Genomic DNA, 19,279 nt, shown 5'->3' with positions numbered 1-19,279 from the left:
ATTAAATGATTCATACTGTGAGTCAGTGAAAATAGTCAGGTCCAATGGCTGGACTGAAAATGCATTTAAAAGCAGCCGGGGTCCAAAAAAGCCAGAGTACTGGCTTAATGCATTGCTGTGTGCATCATATTTAAATTAATTTAAATTCAATGTGAACATTGTTTTAATCCCCTCCTGTTCAACTCCCCAAGCAACTCCAATTTGAAACCAAACTGAAACACATCTGGACACTATGGAGCATTATCTTGTAACTTAACACAAAAAAAACTGAGTGTCCGGTCAAATCTGATATAAAGATTATTTAAAAGTTACTCACAAATAAAGTTTTAAATGCCTTCTCTCCTGGAAGTTACATCACTACCACCAACTTTGCTGCTGCAAAATATTTCCATGCATTTCTTCCATTACAACTTTTCCGAGTGAGACAGCTGTAGCTAGCAGAAACACTGTGCGATCACTGCTGAGCCATTTCAAAATAAGTTAGCTTTTATGCTAACTGCTTTTCTGTAACCCTACCTGGATGAAATGTATATGTTTGTTAATGTTAGTTTTGGGGGCTTATTTTAACTTGGAAAGTAGGGTACCTTAAATGATAATAATACAGGCCAGGCATAAACCCCTTATAGGCTAACAATGAGAGTATCAGTATCAGCATCAGCAATACTGGCCCTGTATTTACTTGGTATCAGATCAATACCAAAATCTGGAGTATTGCACAGCAATATCAAGCAAAACAAGAATAACAAAATAATGAATTGAGCAGTGAGGACTTATTTCAAAATAATTTATTTGCATATAATTGGAATGAAGACAGGTTGATACATCTGTGATGGCACCAGTCAGTTTCCATATAGGAACATTCAGTCTATACAGAAACCACTTTCAAACCTGGGCAAAATGGATAAATATATTAGTAAATAAATATATTAGTGACATGTCACTACATTGAAATGTTCTATTATATATAAAATACAACACTATTTCATTTTTGTTTTTGTTGTTCACTTTTTTATACACAAAGTATCCAAAATATACTGACATATCCCTTAAAGTTCTGGAGGGGCTTTCTTTTTTCCCCACTCTATTAGAAAAGGCAGTTTCAGCTCATTATTCTTGCAAAACATAAAAAAAAACATACAAACACATAAATGACACAAAGAGAAAGATCTTGAACAGGATGAAATCACACTAGATATTGTGTGGCATCACTTAATGCAATTTTTTTCCCATGTGCTGATGGTTCCGGGCTTACTTTCCATTAATACTATATAAAGTTTTATGTTGGGTTTTTTTTTTTTCTATAAAATTTACTTGAGCCAAAGTGCTGCTTGTCATTCAGTCATTTCCATCTCAGTCTCTGGGACCATTTGGACAGAAAAAGGAAACCCTGATGCTTTAGCTAAAGGACACTGAGTTGACACATTCAAAGTGAGGTATTGGTACGAGGGACCGCAGGCCAAAAAAAAGCTTCCAAAAATAATTTCCACTTCTATTCTAGCATGTCCTCTCTTGTCAGTGGGAGCACACAGTGGATCCAAAAGATGGGTGGGAGCAGAAAAAAAAAAGAAAAGAAAGGCACAACATATTAAGAGTTCACTGTGTTCAAGAAGTTGCCTCTTTGGTTAGACAGGTAAGAGCTTAGTGTGTTCCTGTTTACATGAATAAGGCACCGGTAAGAGTTTAGTAAGTGCTAATGGTTACATGGCCAATGTCCATGCTTTCTCTGCTCAGTCTGCAGTCTGACTGCAGGTAAAATCCTTTCACATTTTCGCTGAGCCTTGAGAGGAATTCCACTCTAAAACACAATTCCTACTGCTCTGATCTCAGATTTTCTAGTCTGGTACAACAAGAAGAAGCCTGTGGTTAATTAGAAAAGAAGCAGGTCATTTTTTTTGATAGCGTCAGGCCAACTGTTATCTATCAGAGTGGCTAGAATAGGCTTTACATAAAAGATGGATGTGTGGCCATTACAAAAAGGTTTAAGGCACTTCCACATGGGCTATGCCCATTTTTTAGATACAGCCTATGGAGGATAGATGGGAAACCAAGGTAACAAAGGTTTAAAAGTTAATTCTATCAAGTGTTCAGCACAGCGTGGATGTCTTATGATTTGAGGTGGCACTTTCTTCATGATTGGCACAGAATAAAAAAAATTTATTTTACTGCTTTGGGCATTTTATTTTGATTTTTCTCCAGTGTCTGATTGCTCCTGAGACATTCCTCGGGATCTACACATTGGGAAAGCAAAAGAAGGACACTGGTGCTCCTTAAAGTGATGTTCAGGACTGCTAGGTGTATCTAGCATGGCTTTACTCCATATTTCTACAGCTTTAGGTGCTGAAAGACAAGTGGAGAGTATGAGCTCTGTGGAGGACAGTACAACATTGTGATGAGTTTAAAGCAGCAGATGACCGTCCTTCTGCTGAGGCCCATTCACTGTGCACAGATCAGGGGGTTTAACAGCACTGAGGTCAAACATGTGATGTAACCACTGGCAAAAGAAATGACAATACCAAGACGATAGCTTGTAATGACGATAACATAATTCAGTCAAATCGATTCATTTTGACAGATGAAATAAAAAGAAGAAAATATACAGCTGCCATATTTGTAATAGTGAAAACAAAAGGCCCATGCAAAGCTCAGCAACCTCAGTGAATGCTCATTTGCTTGAGGGGCTGAGCATCAACCTTTCCTCTCTGTTTGGACAGGTCAGACTGCAGAGAGATTTTGTTGAGTTTGTGGGAGCTACATGGTTGTGACATAAAAAGGAAAAATAAAATCACTACAGCAGTACCTTTAAGGACCTCGTGTTTGAGGCGTGTTAAGAAATCTGAGCTGAGGTAGGCTGGAGAGAAAAGCATCTCTCAAGCTGAGACTGGACTCAGCGAAGGAAGACGAAGAAGTGAAAATGAAGTACCTCTAAGATAAATCAAGTTATTATGTGAGAGAAGAGAGTTTGGGACACGCTGCAGAGACAGAGTCTCACTTCACGAGGGCTCAACACCTTCAGCAAGGACCATTTGATAGCTGTCACCAAGATGCATGGGAACTTGTGATAGCATGGGCGTTCTTCCTACGAGGTGATAAGGAGTAAATGCACAGAAGAAGGGCGTTTCCTCTGTGCTATATGAACTTTTTTTCCTCATCTTCACATATTCCTTTTAGTATATTTTGATATTAAATATCATAGAGGGTTGAGAATGACTCTAAAATTTCATTTAATTTCACTTTTAATAGTGACGATCATTTGATTGCTTGAGCTTGGGGAATCATCTGTGTGAAGGCACTGCTGGTGGAAAGACATCTGTGGAAGACATGAGAGCCAATGAGAGGCTTCTCCAGTCTGGCTCCTGTGTAGCAGTGTGATAATGGGGATGCAATACGTTCTCACACTCCAGACTCCTCTTCTGATCCTGTGGACACACACAAAAAAGCTCTAGTTCATTCTATGATGATAAACACAGTAAATAAAGAGGCTTTAGTTTTAGACCACACAGCTAGCAATGGCATTTATGACAAAGAAGTGACACCCACCCTGATTGTGTTGTAATGATTGGCAGTATAAACAAATGTCTGTGTTGCACTCAGCAGCAGGCCCCTGATGGAACCTACAGGGTGGCCTGTCCATAGAGGTCCCAGGCCCCAGGAGCTGAGGTTCTGAGTGGGCCTGCTGCACCCGTTTTTGCCACACAACATGGGCCCCAGCACAGCAAGGCCAGTCCTCCATCCCACCAGAGTCCAGAATGAGGGGCACAGGGAGCAAGGTGGGGTGCAGCTCAGGAGGAGAGCAGCAGAAGCCCGGGCCCTGACCATAGTGGATGTGGATGCTGCGGTCATCCTGCAGATCCATATTCTGATGGAAGCGAACAGAGGGTCCTTCAAGCACACATCCTCCCACTCTCCCGAGAGGAGCAGGAGGGTGTCCGTGTCCCTGGTGGCAGCAGTGGGGCTGGAGTTGTAAGGAGATTGGGGACATAAGCACAGGAGGTCCTGCGGCGCTGCCGGCGTCGTGGTCTGGACACTCAGGCCCTGGGCTAGGCCGATCGGTGGAGTTTGCTTTGGGGCAGTGGCAGGGGCTGTGCTTAGGAGGGGACACGGTTGAGTCTTTGTCCGGGACAGGAACAGCAGGTGCAGCTGTGGCAGCGGCGGCCACCTGCTCCTCGTCTGAACCTCTGCTCGCACCCTGGCTGTGCTCCCCCTCCTCATAGTGGTGGTGTCTGTGACGGTGGTAGTGGATGTGGCTGAATACAGTCTGTGGCTGTTCTTCAGGGCAGCCTGCTTTGTTCACCACAGAATCCAGGGACCTGGGTCGGGCCTGGGCACCAGCCTCCAGGCTGTTCCTGCGGGGCGCATGTCCGGGACCTGGTCCACAATAAACAAACGGGTCATAGTCACTGCTCAGAGAGCTACGGAAGGTGGACCAGCTGCCATAAACTCCCTGCAGGGACACATCAGTACAGTTGAGAACTGAGTCACTGGATGAGCCGTGGCACGGCCCTGAGCTGGAGTCGCTCGCTGGTCCGTCAGCTAAGTATCCGCTGCGCTCCGTACGGTAGCTGCCACCCGAGCAGCTTCCCTCGTCCTGCCGGCTGTGGGCAGGTGCCCCACGGGTCTGTGGCGTGAGCGAGACCGTGTGATGCAGTCTTGAGCTGGATGCGCTGCGCTGGCCTGGGCAGGATGAGCGGTAATTATAGCAGGACCGGCGGGGGGTGTAGTGGTGGGTGGAGGTCCTACAGTTACCACCAATCCTGTGGGGCCTCCCGGGAACCTCCGTGGGAAGGTGGTACCCACAGGCTGAGCCCAACGGCCTGCTGGTGAGGAAACGTACAGTCTGAGTCTCCATGGGAGAGGAGCCACTATAGTGGCCCAGATTGGGATAAGGTCCAGAGGGTCCACGAGGATAGTGGGGCCTCATAGAGAAGGGGATAGCATGCTGGGGGAAGGGATGGTTGTGGGGACTGCTGTAAGGCTGAGGATGTAAGAAGCTCTGGCTTTGCTCTGTGTTCTGCTGGAGTCTGTTCCTCTGGGACTGCCGCTCCGGCCCTGTGAACCAAAGCAGAAGGTAAAATAAAGCAATTACTGTCAAATATAGCACTTATTAAGAAGAATGTTACATTTATGATATGCAAAAATATTTTAAAAAAAAAAATCAGGCTTTAGATTTAAGATCTGGATCACAAAATTCCACCATCAGGCCAGGCTCTTTCTGTGTAGTTTGCATGTTCTCCCTGTGTTTGTGTGGGTTCTCTCCGGGTACGCTGGCTTCCTCCCACAGTCCAAAGACATGCAGTTAGTGGGGTTAGGTTAAGTGGTAACTCTAAATTGCCTATAGGTGTGAATGTGAGTGCAAATGGTTGTCTGTCTCTATGTGTTAGACTGGTGAACTGTCCGGGATGTACCCTGCCTCTCGCCTTAAGAGAGCTGGGATAGGCTCCAGACCCCCGTGACCCTGACAAGAATAAGCGGAAGAGAATGGATGGATGGATGCTTTAGATTGGTCAGTTAAACTTTGTTTGTCTTGTAAAGTCAAAGAAAACCATCGGTTTTTGCAGCAACTAGAAACTAGAAGTGTGCAACTAGAAATGTGCTTGTCCTCACCCATGATGTTGTGCATGCAGAGCGGGCAGGTGCGGTGCTGCAGCAGCCACGGGTCAACACAGTCTTTATGGAACTCATGAGCACAGGAAATGATCCTCAGAAGCTGGGACGAAAAGGAGGTGGTTCTTAGAATGTCCAACTGAAAAGCGATGCTTAAATCTACAGCTGCAAGGTGCACCCTCACCCTCTCCTCTTACCTGCCCGTCCTGGAACTCTTCCAGGCAGATGGCACAGACGGGGCTCGAGTTGGAGCTGCTGGCCGAACCCCAGGCTGCACGGTGGCGCTGCAAGCCCGAGCAGCCCTGAGAGCTGTAGATTTTGATCTCCAGTTGACTAATAGCCCGCATGGTCTGCTGATGGACGGAGTCCTGCACGCACAAGAGGAGGAGCGTTAGGTAAACCTTTGAATCCATTTTAGTGGGCTTTCCTACCAATACTACTGCTGTCACTCACCAAAGTTCTGTTGGACTTGCACTTGTAGCGGAAAGCAAAGATCAGGATGATGGTGAGAATAGCCAGGACAATGGTGAGCAGGATACCAACATCATAATGTGGCTGAAAAGGGAAAAGAAGATTGCACTATACACTCGCTAGATTCATATTAAAAAGACATAAATAGATAAAAAGTTGCCTCTTAACTAAGACACTTGAATTTTTTAGATTTACACAGCTTTGCAGAAAGCATCCGGCTTGTTCCTGCATGCTTACCCATTTTGGCTCCATCTTGATCTCAATGACAACTTTGGCTTCCTCGTTCTTGTTGACCAAATCCATCAGCTCCTTAGCATTATTATCCTCCACCAGCACAACTGGACGGGGAAGGGAGTCTACTTCTTGCAGCTGTGTGTGTGTTACAAAAATATGATAGTAAACAAAGCAGGAGGAGACAGAAACATCATACTGAATGTGAAACTTCAGCATGCTTTTTCCTTATTGGCAACTCTAGCTTTAGCAGGGTCTGAACACTCACCTCAGCAGCAGCACTGGCATCGTTTCTGATATCAAAGATCACCGCTTGAGCTCCTTTATCCAGTGCCATGCGAGCCTGAAGGGGACAGAACAGGGAGACAGCAGTGTGTCAGTGTGAGTTCTTCAGAGGCCAGATATACAGCGGACTGTTAGTGTCTTAAACCATCACTGGGTGGCAGTCATGTCATGAGACTCAGGCCTCATAGACAAAGTGAGCTCTAGCTGACTCCAGAAGCCAAACACAGACTACAAGTGTGTTAATGGTGAACATGAAGGCATTATTTTGTCTGACTGCCAGCTACAGTGTAGCTATAGTGCAATCTGTCTGTGCCAAGATTATTAGAAATTGTATTAGAAAGTACTACAAAGCAGGTTTGGAGTACTTTGGCAGGTGTATATATTGCTGATTGTCTATAGATTGATTACCCAAAAAACAAAGAAACAAACAAACCAAAAACAAAAAAGAGCTTCCTATTCCCTAGAACAAGTGTTGTCGAATCTGTGGCTCGCTGTTAACTTAGTAATTTAATATTGCTAGTAACATATCTTTTAAAACTATAGTCCTCACCCTTAACTGATGGCAGATAGCTGCCCCTCCCTGAGCCTGGTTCTGTTGAAGGTCTCTTCCCGTTAAAAGGGAGTTTTGTCTTCCCACTGTCACCAAGTGCTTGCCAAGTACTGTTGGGGCTTTCTCTTTATTATTGTAGAATCAGTCAAGAAAATTGCAGTTGGTGAAACTGTTTTAAACCATACGTGTGCTCACGTGAGTAATATACTACCCGGGCTACTGGCCAGGTTCTAAGTCCTCAGAGCTGGGTTTGCCTTATATCGTCCTGTGCATGTCAGGCCTGCTCTCTGAGCCTGCATTTCTATACCCCTCTAAATTTTCCCTTTTTAATCTAATTGCTCCACTACAAAAGCCCAGAATTGCTTTCTGCACCATCGCCAAATAGCAGCTGTCTCATCACATGTTCTTAAGTGTTTGGCATCTGCCAATGCTTAATGTGGCCAATGTGGGTGGCTGTAGCTCAATGGTAGAGCAGGTCATCTACTGATCGGAAGGTTGGTGGTTCGATTCCTGGCTTCCCCTAGTCTACATGTCAAATATCCTTGGGCAAGATACTAACCCCAAATTGCTCTCCGATGCATCCATCGGAGTATGAATGTGTGTGAATGTTAGCTATGAAGCACTTAGAAAGATGTGCTGGTGTGAATGGGTGAATGCACAAGTTGTGTAAAGCGCTTTGAGTGCTCAGATGAGTAGAAAAGCGCTATATAAGAACCAGTCCATTTACCATTACCATTTAATAAGGACAAGACATGAGTTTAAACACCTAATGACACGGGCCAGCCTTCAACAGTGATTCCCAACTTACTGCCCCCGGCCCAGAGCAGGAAGGAGCACGCACACTGACACACAAAACATTAACAAAAGAAATTCAAGTGAAAAACATGACTCACTTGATTTATTAATTAAGTTAATGAAGAGCTTCTTAAATAAAATAACAGCCCTGATCTCTTCTCAACACTTCAAAAGAAGAGAGTGTCAGCACATGACATTTAGTATGTATAAACAAAATGTAAGACGCTTATCACACCTCCACCTATTTCCTCATAGCAGCGGGTGCACCAAAGGTGTGCAGGTAGGAGTGTGCACAATAGGAGTGTACAGAAAAAAAGCATTAATGTAGAATTATATTTGAGAAATAGGTCAAGTAGCTTGTAGCTCTGGTGCTACAATTTTTGAACAGTAATTGTAGTACATGCATCAGCCTTAAATGTAGTGTGGTCACACAGAAGGAGGGGAAAAAAGAAAGAAAGAAAAAAAGGCTGGACTCTTGACATGTGGGAATTTGCTTCACGTTCTCTACACCGCTATGAGCGTTTATATCCTCTAATCGTGGTGATAAATGCAGGGACGACTACTCTTGTGGTCCAACACACACACACACACACACACACACACACACACACACACACACACACACACACACACACACACGCACACACTTCAGACTAACTGTGGCCAGTTAGGGAATATATCATAATATGCTCTACAAATGACTGCTGCTGTGGTCTTATTATATCTCAGTATTAGTAGTGGTGTTACCACAGTGTGGTCGCAAAACCACAAGCTGCTGCTGAGCTACAGATCCGGAAGCGGGCCGAGAGGGATCTTGTTACATGATTAATATGAGATATATTTAAACTTTATTGGCGCAGTGAAATGAAAACACTTGTCTGCTTCTAATGAGACAGTTGAGAGGACTAGCAATGCAAGTGTTTCAACATCTCCACGTTCGTTATGATCTGAACTGAAACAGACATGGCTGCAGTTTGGTAAACACCCATCCTCAAGAAGTGCAACTTGGCACATGTGATTACACACCATTTGGCATGTGAGCCGTAACAATTGCTGCAACGACTGTGGTTTGCAGAGTTAAACAGCAGGGATGTCAGGGAAAAAACTAACAAACAACAGACCGCACAATAGTCTGCTTCCACTTCTGACGATGACGGATTGTTGGCGAAGGGTGTGAGTGAAGCTTTTGGTGCGTCTTATTGAGAGTAATTACTTCAGATGAGATGCCGCTGAGGAGTGGCAGCAGGTAATGTGGGCCTTCCTGTCACAAAAACAAACACACCCGAGGGCGAGTAGCCAGAGAGAGGCACTGTGAGGTCATGAAGGTAAGCTTTCAACCCTAGCGACCTAGAACTAAAGAAGCAAATGTAATCTGGTTACTGAGCTCGTTCTGCAGGCTCTTTATTCACAGCACATATCTCCACAGCATGAAAAGCACAGGTTTATAACTTGAACGCTTATTGTGATGTTTTTATATGTAAACCTTAATGAAATGAAGCAGCGCTGTAAAAGGAGAGTGGATCAAAATTTCTCCACGAGGATGTGAGAGACTGATTAAATCATACAGAAAATCATTTCAAATAACTTCAAGCTACTTCAAGCTACTGCTGCTACAGGAGGCTCCATAAGCTTTACGCTAGTTTTCTACACAATGCTTCTGCATTTTTGCTGGGGTTTTGTTAAAATAGTGGAATCCACTGGGATTAGATCTAAATAATTTTAGAAACTGGTGAGGACCAGATGATTTTTTATTATGTCTGTAGTATTGATTAGTGGTCTGTAGTGTCAGTGATTTAACAGTCTAATTTAAAGAGTAAAGCTTCAGATTACACTGTGCCGCTTGCAACATAAGCATTCAAAATGCACAGCATAATTGTTTTTGTGCTCACATTATGTATAGAATAAAAAATGTACTTTAAATTCCTTCCAAATATTGGTATCCAGTACTTTATACCACAATCCCTTTAATAAGGGATTAAACAATATATGTGGCAGCTCCCCACAAAACCAAACTGGAGAAGCTGATAAGAAAAAGAAAGCGTATATAATCAGGCACCGATACCTTGGTCTACCATTCATGTCGATATTGGCCTTGCTGGCATCAGCAAATAAGGTGACATTTACAGATGTCAGATTGATCTGTTTCATCACATCAGTTTGTCCTAAAAAATAATTTTTTAACACTTCTATTAATATTAGGCCAGACTTTCCCAACAATGTATCCCTCCTCCTAATAGTGTGGTTTTCCGACACTGTCTGAAAACACAATATTACATAGCTGCAAATAAATACATGCTTTAATGCTGCAATCATACAACATGAGGTGGGCTTCAAGTAGCAGAAGAGAGGAGCTAACAGGAAAAAGTGACTCACACAAACAAACCAATCCAAAATCTGCGCATGTCCCGCTTTACTATGAGCGGCACGTATCTAACCTCCATATTAACTGCAGCTCATTGTGCGTAAACATCAGCTGGAGCCAGTCATCTTCTCTCTCCAGCAGTGGGTGGCCTGCTGTTTTTGTTTACATCCCAGACGAAGTGCACTGTCTGCAAGCCAGGTCTGGCATCGCAGCGTGTTTTCAACGGAGCAGAAACAAATTATGCTCTTCTGATGTCCTCAGCTCCGCGCTGAGGATTTTTCTGTCGCCTGACACAATCTCTTTGCTTGTAAACGTCTCAGTGTTTGTGCTGGGTGTAATGCGAGGCCCATCCAGCAGCCAAACTCCATTCATCTGCAGCCATGTGTCAGCGTAATGGAGAGAAAAAGAAGAGGGGAATGTTGAGACACACAGATTCAGTCTCGTCTGTAAAGGAACATCTGCTGTATTAGTCGAATGTCTTTGATTAAACTCAGAGTTTTGAACTCTATAACATTTGACTTTTGGATTCAGAGTTTTTTTAAAAAGTTATTCAGGCTTTATAAACCTGCTGATGTTGAACTTTATTCGCCGTTTAAACCCAACTTTATGACTTGTCCATAGGTCTAACATCCCAGCATGGCTTTCCACAGTGTCCAGCACATGAGTAAATTACACCCCGCAATAAGGAGTGAAAGTGAAAGGGCTAAAAGAAGAAAGAAAAAAACCCCCCCGAGATAAACCAGGAAGGAGGCGAGCTGTGGTGCTGCTGCATTAAAGTGTCTAATGACAGAGTACAGCGCTCCGGGCCTACAGGTCTGAGGCTGACTCTCTGCTCTGTCATTTCTCCTGAGCGGCCCGGCACGCTGGAACCATTACTGAGGCACCAGGACACGCCGCACGGCTAAAAGAGGAGCAGACGGAGGCGGGGGCTGGTGATGATAGAAGGGGCGAAACGGCATGAAAAACAGGTGCAGTCTGCGGTGGGATTATTATAGGTGCAGTGTTCAAATCGACATCTGATTTGGGATAGTCTTCAAAACCTTTAATAGGCCTAAAGAGTTTTGTTATTTTATGTCACATGGATGGTGTGACAGTGGATTTTCCTACCAAGCATGGCATAATGTGCAAAATAATGAGGCCATTTTTTTGTGTGTTCCTGGCTCTGTGTGATGTCATTGAGAGCTGACTATTTGCAGGTACAGAGCTCCTTGCTGTTCACGATTGTTTATGAGGAGCAGCCAATCAGAAGGAAGGTTTGGAGAGAGTTTGGTTCAGGCAGAGTGAACTGAATAAATAGTGATCATTCTGAATGATGAGTCCTGCAAAGCTAGAAGCCAAGAATAAAAATATGGAGCTGGAAAAGACCACAACAGTAAAGTGTAAAATACCTGTAAAGTACCTAAGGAGAATTCTAAATTGTAAAAAGATAGGCTGTATTTTTCCCTCCTGTGCTAATAACAAAGCTCTGCAGGCAGCCACGTGGCAGGCAGGCAGATCCCTTTAACTTATTTAGCAGCTGAAATACTTTCCCCATGTTTGGACCCATTTAAATCTACATTGGCTACATTGGCTTGGCTCAGTCGATAAAACAGAGGCCTGTTCTGAATAACAGCACTGTAGAAAAGCACGCTTTACCTGTGACCGAATTACGAGCACAAAATGAAATATCGGATAAACTTTCATTTCGGATATAAGCACTGAGGTCAGTTTACATAGTGCACGTTAAAAAGACGACACAGACTACGTGACTGTGGGCATGTGGACGATCTCAGTATCTGTGTTTTCATCATTTTAACCTGATAAAAATCCAACTGGGGTTGGTACTTCAATCAAACTGTGTGGCAAAAACATCTATAAATGAAGATTCTAGCAAAAAATAAGAACAATGTGGGCGCTCGCTCCACTTGTTTCAAGTCCATTTATCCAAACTCCCAGTGTCCACACCGCATTCTTAAGCGACTGCATTGCTGTGACTTCTTTTGTGTAAACTACATCAAATTGAACCAGAACTACACAGCCTTTCCTATAAACACTGTTTAGCTATAACTCTGGAGCTGTGTATTTAAGTCTAATTGTGTGTGAATAACATGTCTGTGTGTGAGTGAGCTGATTGCTGGGTGATCGCTACTGACTGAACCAGCAGTGGAGTCAGTCAGAGGAGGGAAGGGTGTGGCTCTGCTGGGTATCCATTACTCACACCGGCACTTTGATGTGGGGTGGGGGGGCTACTGTATGGAGGGCAGGGGGGAGGGGGCATGCATGTCAGGGCAGGTGAGTGGATTCTGTGTTCTCAAGAAAAGTATTAAGCCTGAGGGGGTGGGCCTGAATCACACACACTCCTCCTCCTACCTCTCATTCATTGTGCCACACACACACAGAGAGATATTAAATCCAGAACCAGGGCTTGGCCACCTTTCTCATGCGGAGGAGAGAGGCTGGAAAAAGTTATGAACCTGATCTGCCTGTTTTGAGGTGGGAGCAGTCATTTTGAGAGCTCTCAGCATTGAGGGTCGGGCTGGGCCTCCCTCCCTTGTTAGCAGTCGCCCGAGCTGCAACTACTCCACACATTTGAAATGCAAAGCACAAGGTGACAGAGGAGGACAAGTGTAATCTGATACGCTATCACTTGTTAAACACATCGTGCAGACATCAAAGGAAATAAGCAGCCCAAAGCCCGTGGTGGGGGCGGGGGCAAGCGAGAGTAAAGCAGCGATGATGGAGCCGCGAGGCCTGACTCCACTATGTGCCCTCACTGATTGCTCCTTAAAGTCAACAAGTCTAGTTGGGGGTTAACAGTGTGCTAGAGTATCAAGAAGTAGAAAAGCCAGCCAGTGTAAGCTGTGTTGCTCCAGAAGAATAGTTCTAGGCTGATACTCACATATCCGTACTCTAAATATAGAAGCAGAGCCAGGAGAGAGCAAGCATGGAAGATGAAAGCAGGGAGAAAGCAACAAGCATTTGTAATTAACACAGTCACATCAGTTATTCAGTTCCAATGTTAAATGAAAAATATTTACCATGACAGAAACTTTGTTGTATAAGTTGCTAACTACCTCCTGGTTCAACCATCAGATTTGAAGAAGAGAAACAAACATTTCTGATCTTCTAATTTGATCTGACTGAATCCCAGCACCTGACTAACCACTGGTAGGATCCCCAGCTTTTCAGGGTAAAACACACACTCTTCTCCACAGTTCATAATGTATATACATATACACATTTGAAATATGCAGTAAAAAAAGAAAGAAGTAATAAAAAACAAATCACACGTAACCTACATGGATTTCTACACCACCACTAGGGGACAGCAAAGATGAAATTTTGCTACATTACATGATGAGGGTGATTGCAAGGCTGCAGCTCATTCTATTAGATATTTTCTGTTCTTATTGGATTTATTATGATCCAGCATCACAGCAAAAAAACCAACCCAACTTTTTCTTATTGATTTGATGGGCAGCAATTAGAGACTTTTCCCCATTTGTGCTCCCATATTTCTTTTAAGGATCACATATTTTTCAAAATCTTGGTTTCACTGTGTAACAGCTGCCAAACTGCACATGCGATAAATCTGCAAGCATGCAAAATATGCACATCAAGTTTTCTGCACACGCTGCTTTGCAACACTTTGTAAAATAAGCTAATGAAGTTGGACAGCACTGAACACTGGTTTGATTTTGATGCATAACATCAGCTGATGAACAGGAAAGATTAAAAAAATCTTAAATCATCAGCTGAGTAACATTTTTTTGCATGCTTATATCCATACAAAACTGCATTCATAAATGTGGCCTCTGATTCATTTTAAAACATATGTCTGATCTTTGGTAATAGGCTGTGCTACTATATTTGACAGGTTACTATAATTAACTAAGGCAGCGCAAGCATATGAAAAATTAATTGTAACTATCATGATATACAGCAGCACTTGACTGTAATAAGTATAATTAAGTAAACCAGATCGGTTAACTGACGGAGGTGGAGAGATGTAAAGAGGAAGAGCGGACTCTTCTGATCTAGACCGGGGAATGCACAAACATACCAAACCCCACCTCTGATGCTTTCCTCTCGCTCTTCTCCAAACATCTAGGGGGGCCTTTTGTAAACCTCAACTGCGAAACCTGCCACATGAGAAGCCCTCTGATGCCACAGAAGAGCCGCTATCTCCTTACTGTTTGCATTGCACTTAATCAGAGATTCATCTAGCTGTAATCCCCCTTTCAGTGGAAAAAAGACACTCTTTTTGCAGGCTCAATAGCGGTATGTTTATAAATTCCTTCCTATAGTACTGATGAGTGCAGAGGAGGTTGAAAAAAAGTCCTAGGTCTTTTTTTTTTTTTTTTTTAAACTTTGGTGACTAGCTCTTACTTATGGCGGCAACACAGAGACTCGGGGGAAGCCAATTAGAGGGCCTTTCCCGGCCTTTTAAGAGGCAGATAATGTTCTTGTTTTCATAAAGCATCCTGTTATTTAATCAGGCCTGTAAGTGAGAGCCTGACACCCCTCCTACAGTGCAGAGCTGCCTCCCTCCCATCATTCCTGCCCTGAGCCCTCCATCTCATTCATCAGCTCTTGTAAGCCTCCAGGAATTCATTCTTGGAACAGGCTGTGCAGTAAGCCGTGTCTTTCTGCAGAGCAAACACACACACACACACACACACACAAGCAGCACAGTGACAACTGAACACACACACTGCTTGTAAATGACGTTAACATAGGTACAAATAAAAGCTGAAAAAAAGCACCTTTTTTTATTTTACTATGACAATACATGAATACCATATGACATTCTGTAGTGGTCAACTACTGAAAATCAATGCAAATCACATTTTAGTTATGATCCTCAGTGTTTGTTCACAAAAATGAGCTGTGCCTCCATTTCATTCTGATCAGCTACTCTGTTCACCTAGCCTCTGGAGGAAGAGTGGTAAAAAAAAAGACCTACTGAAAAGCAGATGTCGCTTTTTATTGTGTTACATGCGAATCCTCCTTTGCTCTCCACATGGACTACTTGCCTACATGCAACCAAAGGGACACCAGAAAGCTTGTCCCCTGCCTACAGATTCTATGTGTTGATATCCAGACGTGTGACTGAAGTACAAAGACAAACATGGAAATTGTTTCGTTTTCAGCGATGACTTAAACCCAAACAAACAAAGTCAATTCCTCTAACATGTCATCAGCAATATGTGCTAAAAACTATAACCCCCCCCCATCAAAAACACTCAATGTCAATATTATATTGCTGTGTTTATCATTCCTATAATACATAACATATGATACATGCATATATTCAGCCGACCCTCATTTCTTTATGTTTTGCTTCTAAGCAGCCCAACCTTTTACAGTGCTCATTTTTGTTTGTTAAGCCACTTAAAACTTACCTATGAATCATTCAAATATAAAAAGGCTCCTAACTCAAGAGATGAACCAGTGTTATATATACACATAAAAGATGACTTAACAGTGAACCAATTTTAAATGGTATCTTTTGCCAATTTATTATCAGCAGTCTGTTGGAAAAAAATCATTGTTTGTTCACACTTCTTTAGTTGAATTCAGGAAAAATGTCAAAGAACACAGTTTGACAGACATAAAATTGTATTTTTGCACCAACAAGGTGATTCCAAAGGAGCTATTAGCCAAAAACCTGGATCTCAGCTGGTGTGCAGTGAGTCCTCATTATTTTTGCAAAAACTGGAGAAGCAGAAGACAAAAGAAGAAGTGGCAGCCTATAAAACTATCTACAGCAAATGAGCAGTATCTGAAAGTCATATCCTGATAAACACAGGAAAGAAATCCAGCAAAGACCCGACAAAGGACCTAGGAGATGCATCAGGACTGTCAGTTGATCCTTCTACTGTTCAATGAAGCCTCATTCGAAATCTTCTCATTGGCAGGGTGACTGTCAATAAGCCATTTATAAGGGAAACATTGAGAAAAGACTGAGGAATGCCAAATGCCATAAGAACTGGACAGAAAATCAGTGGCAACAGGTCTGATGGAGTGATGAATCCAAGTTGGTTGAAATTAAGAATATGTACAGATTAGGCCAGGAGAAAGGTACAACAGTGAGTTTCTACAGTTATTTGTAGGGGCCTCCCCCTACATCTGTCATAATTTGTGCTGCATTTCGGCCAGTGTTGTGAAATGCAGGTGAGATCTCACATATAAAATGCCTGCGTGACTCAACTAGTACACTAGACAACTAGACACTCACTTTAAACCCGTGGGTTGAAAAACTTTTTTTCCTAAATTTCTAGTCATCACTAGAGCAATGACACCTCGTTTGAGCCTACCCAACCTGAGTCAGAGTTGAACTGGTTCACACTGCAGCAGAGAAAGAACTTGCTCTATCTCTCTGCCTGAAGTGTCAGACTCACAAGACCTGTTTGCCACTGTGGTCTAAACTCTGGGAGATGCTCAGCGCTCGCCTGCCTGGGGAAGTAGTTATTGGTAACACAAACCTGTCTACTTTCCACTTCACTTTCAGAAGCAGGCTGCCCTTGCCCAAGCCTGCAGTGGGCCAGAAAAAAAAATATGGGGAACAAAAAAAAAAAAAGACAAGGATGAAGAGAGAAAAAGGTATGAAGGCAGAAAGAGAGAGAGAGAAACAAAGAGAGTGAGCAGGGTGAAGGGACACGGAGACATTTCTGTTTTATGGGAATGTTTCACTTAATCTCATAAAGGCAGCGTAAAAACCTCCATCTGTTTGCTAAGCAGTTCAAAAGAGACTCCACATGCCTCCGCTTGCTGCTATATAAAAACAACATTCTAATGCAGATCTTAAAGAGGGCCAGCGGCTCAGCCTGCACAATGAGAGCTGGGATGTGCCAGACACGCCGATGGAGGATGGGATGGTGGAAAGAGAATTAGGTAGGTAAACAGGAGGGAATGTGAGCAGCACAGAGGGGCCGCAAAAGAGAAAAAAAGAGATTTGAAAGAGGAAAATCAAAAGTAACAAATTTTTCTGCCAGCAGTCCTGCTTCTGACGTGGCATACGTGACCTTGAAGCAGGCGGAGTCAGGGTCAGCGAGGGTCGCCCTCTGGGCCTCGCCTGCCACTCCCCTAAATCAACCCATTCACCTCCTCTGCTCCCTTCTCTTCTCCCTCTTCATGTTTCACCCTGAGACTTACCATTCGCCTTTGTCATTAATAGAGGAATGCCCTGGCAAGAATGACATCTTGTGGTTTATTGGGGCTCCTTAGCAGGGATTCAAGGACAGCACCTTTATATTCGGGGTCTTTGAAGATAAAAGTGGGCTTTCCCCTTCACAATAAAACCTTCTGCAGCAGACACAAGAATCATCAATCTCCAAATAAATATAAACCACAATATACGATAATAAACGACTTCTTTGATCCATTTAAACAAGACGGGCCAAAATGCAGCGTCTCTGTAGTCAGGTTTTCCTGCACATTGGTGCCTCTGCACACCTCCGGGCCTCCTCTCCCCATAGCGGGGGCAAGACCAGGCCCGAACGCATCTGCTAAGCTATTTTGATGAGCCACCCTTCTAAAAAACTCCAGGGTTCAAAACTGCTGGAAGATCAAAGGACTAATATTGCAGTAATAATAAGTTACTGCCCTATGAACACCTCATTCATCAGGGAGAGGCAGTGATATAGTACAGTTGTAACTGCAGGGCCATTAAGCACTCATCATCCTATTTGCCATCCTCATGTGGAAAAACATCTTCAGTGAGGACGCAGGATGAACTCCAAAAATCTCAACTGATAAGGAACTCCACACCATCTCCCACCTTCCCTTCTTAGCAGCCAACTGAAGGTGTCTCCCAAGTGGTTGGCATTTTAATAACAGAAATTTGGCACAGTGCAGCATTATCTGGGCTCTGTCATTCTGTGCAAGCATGACACGGCGTCCTATTTTGAGCACAGCATTTTTGTCACATCATGCGTGCCAGCGACAGCCCGATGAAACCCTGACCCTCACACGCTCCCACTGAAGTGACAAGTGAGAGATGTGCTGCCCTAATAGGAACGCTTTGAGAGACAAATGCTTTTCATTCCTTAAAATCGGGAGACATGTGAAAGGTAGGCAAATTTTGCCCTCAGGCAGCAAAAAAACAGCCTAGCATGCATAGATGCTAATATGGGGGAAATGTATGATGCACGTGCAAGTTAAAATGCACATGTTCTTTTCCCTGCCTTATCTTACGGGGAATATATTAGATGGCTTTATTAGTAAACAAGTGTGTTCAGAAGCTGAGATGCATTGCTTAATGTGCAAATTGGGCCGATTTTAAGGTTTACTTGTATGTAAAAAATTTCAACCTGGTTTGATGGAAACATGCTTTTCAGCTGATTTCACAGAGCAAAGTGATTTGGGTTTTTTTTGTTTGTATTTTTTTTAAAAAGCAAATGCAATTAGCTCAGTAAGCGTGAAATAACAGACTAAATAAATTTTGATCAGTGGCATAAGGATCCACCAAGTACCAGTAGCAGGTGCCTGCAGAAAGTTTTGTTGGCGTAGTTTGGCCCATTGAACACACAGTTAAGTAATGGAGCAGCAGCTGGTGAGAGCAGTTAAGGTGCTTTGAAGCAGGTGTAACTTACAAAAACATGTGCCTGTTCTTCACATTGATAGGTCCATTGTAATTAAACCCAGAAATCAAAGACAATCCAGTTATTTGTGATTTCTGCTAAAATTTGCTAGCGGGGTTCTTCAAGCAGAAATAAAGCCAGTGTGAAAGTGGCATAAACTGCAGTTGCTAAAAAGAGTGAGTCACTCCTCACAGAGTCCCCATTTTAAAAGGCCATCTTTGGAGAACTTAAAAGCATGTTTACAGGCTGATCCAATAAATGATTTTAGCCTCTCTTGGTTAATTTTCCTTTTCACAACAACTGTTTGTTAAATACATGATTTTAGACGAAGGGGACCGTAGATTGACAGGCGAGACACAGAGAGCTCTAGGCAATCAATCTGGAAGGCCTCACCTCCGATAATGAGAGTCACTAAACTGG

At 43.3% G+C, this 19,279-nt stretch overlaps 1 protein-coding gene across 1 annotated transcript in view; it reads right to left on the bottom strand.

Moving 5' to 3' along the window:
• Positions 1-770: 770 nt before the first annotated feature.
• The window catches only part of rnf43 (ring finger protein 43), a 102,734-nt gene continuing 84,225 nt past the window's right edge, over positions 771-19,279 (bottom strand). Inside the window, exons 3-9 of the mRNA XM_085175813.1 lie at positions 6,572-6,646; positions 6,310-6,441; positions 6,055-6,156; positions 5,799-5,969; positions 5,602-5,704; positions 3,538-5,046; positions 771-3,416 (exon numbers count right to left, since the gene is read on the bottom strand). Of these exons, the coding sequence (XP_085031939.1) occupies positions 3,391-3,416; positions 3,538-5,046; positions 5,602-5,704; positions 5,799-5,969; positions 6,055-6,156; positions 6,310-6,441; positions 6,572-6,646 (2,118 nt within the window). The 3' untranslated portion in view covers positions 771-3,390. The remainder of the gene's footprint in view (positions 3,417-3,537; positions 5,047-5,601; positions 5,705-5,798; positions 5,970-6,054; positions 6,157-6,309; positions 6,442-6,571; positions 6,647-19,279) is intronic.

This window comes from Neolamprologus multifasciatus, chromosome 10 (assembly GCF_963576455.1).
Source record: "Neolamprologus multifasciatus chromosome 10, fNeoMul1.2, whole genome shotgun sequence".
Classification (NCBI taxonomy): domain Eukaryota; kingdom Metazoa; phylum Chordata; class Actinopteri; order Cichliformes; family Cichlidae; genus Neolamprologus; species Neolamprologus multifasciatus.
Note: the sequence above shows the minus strand (reverse complement) of the source record. Positions and strands in the feature narration are given on the sequence as shown.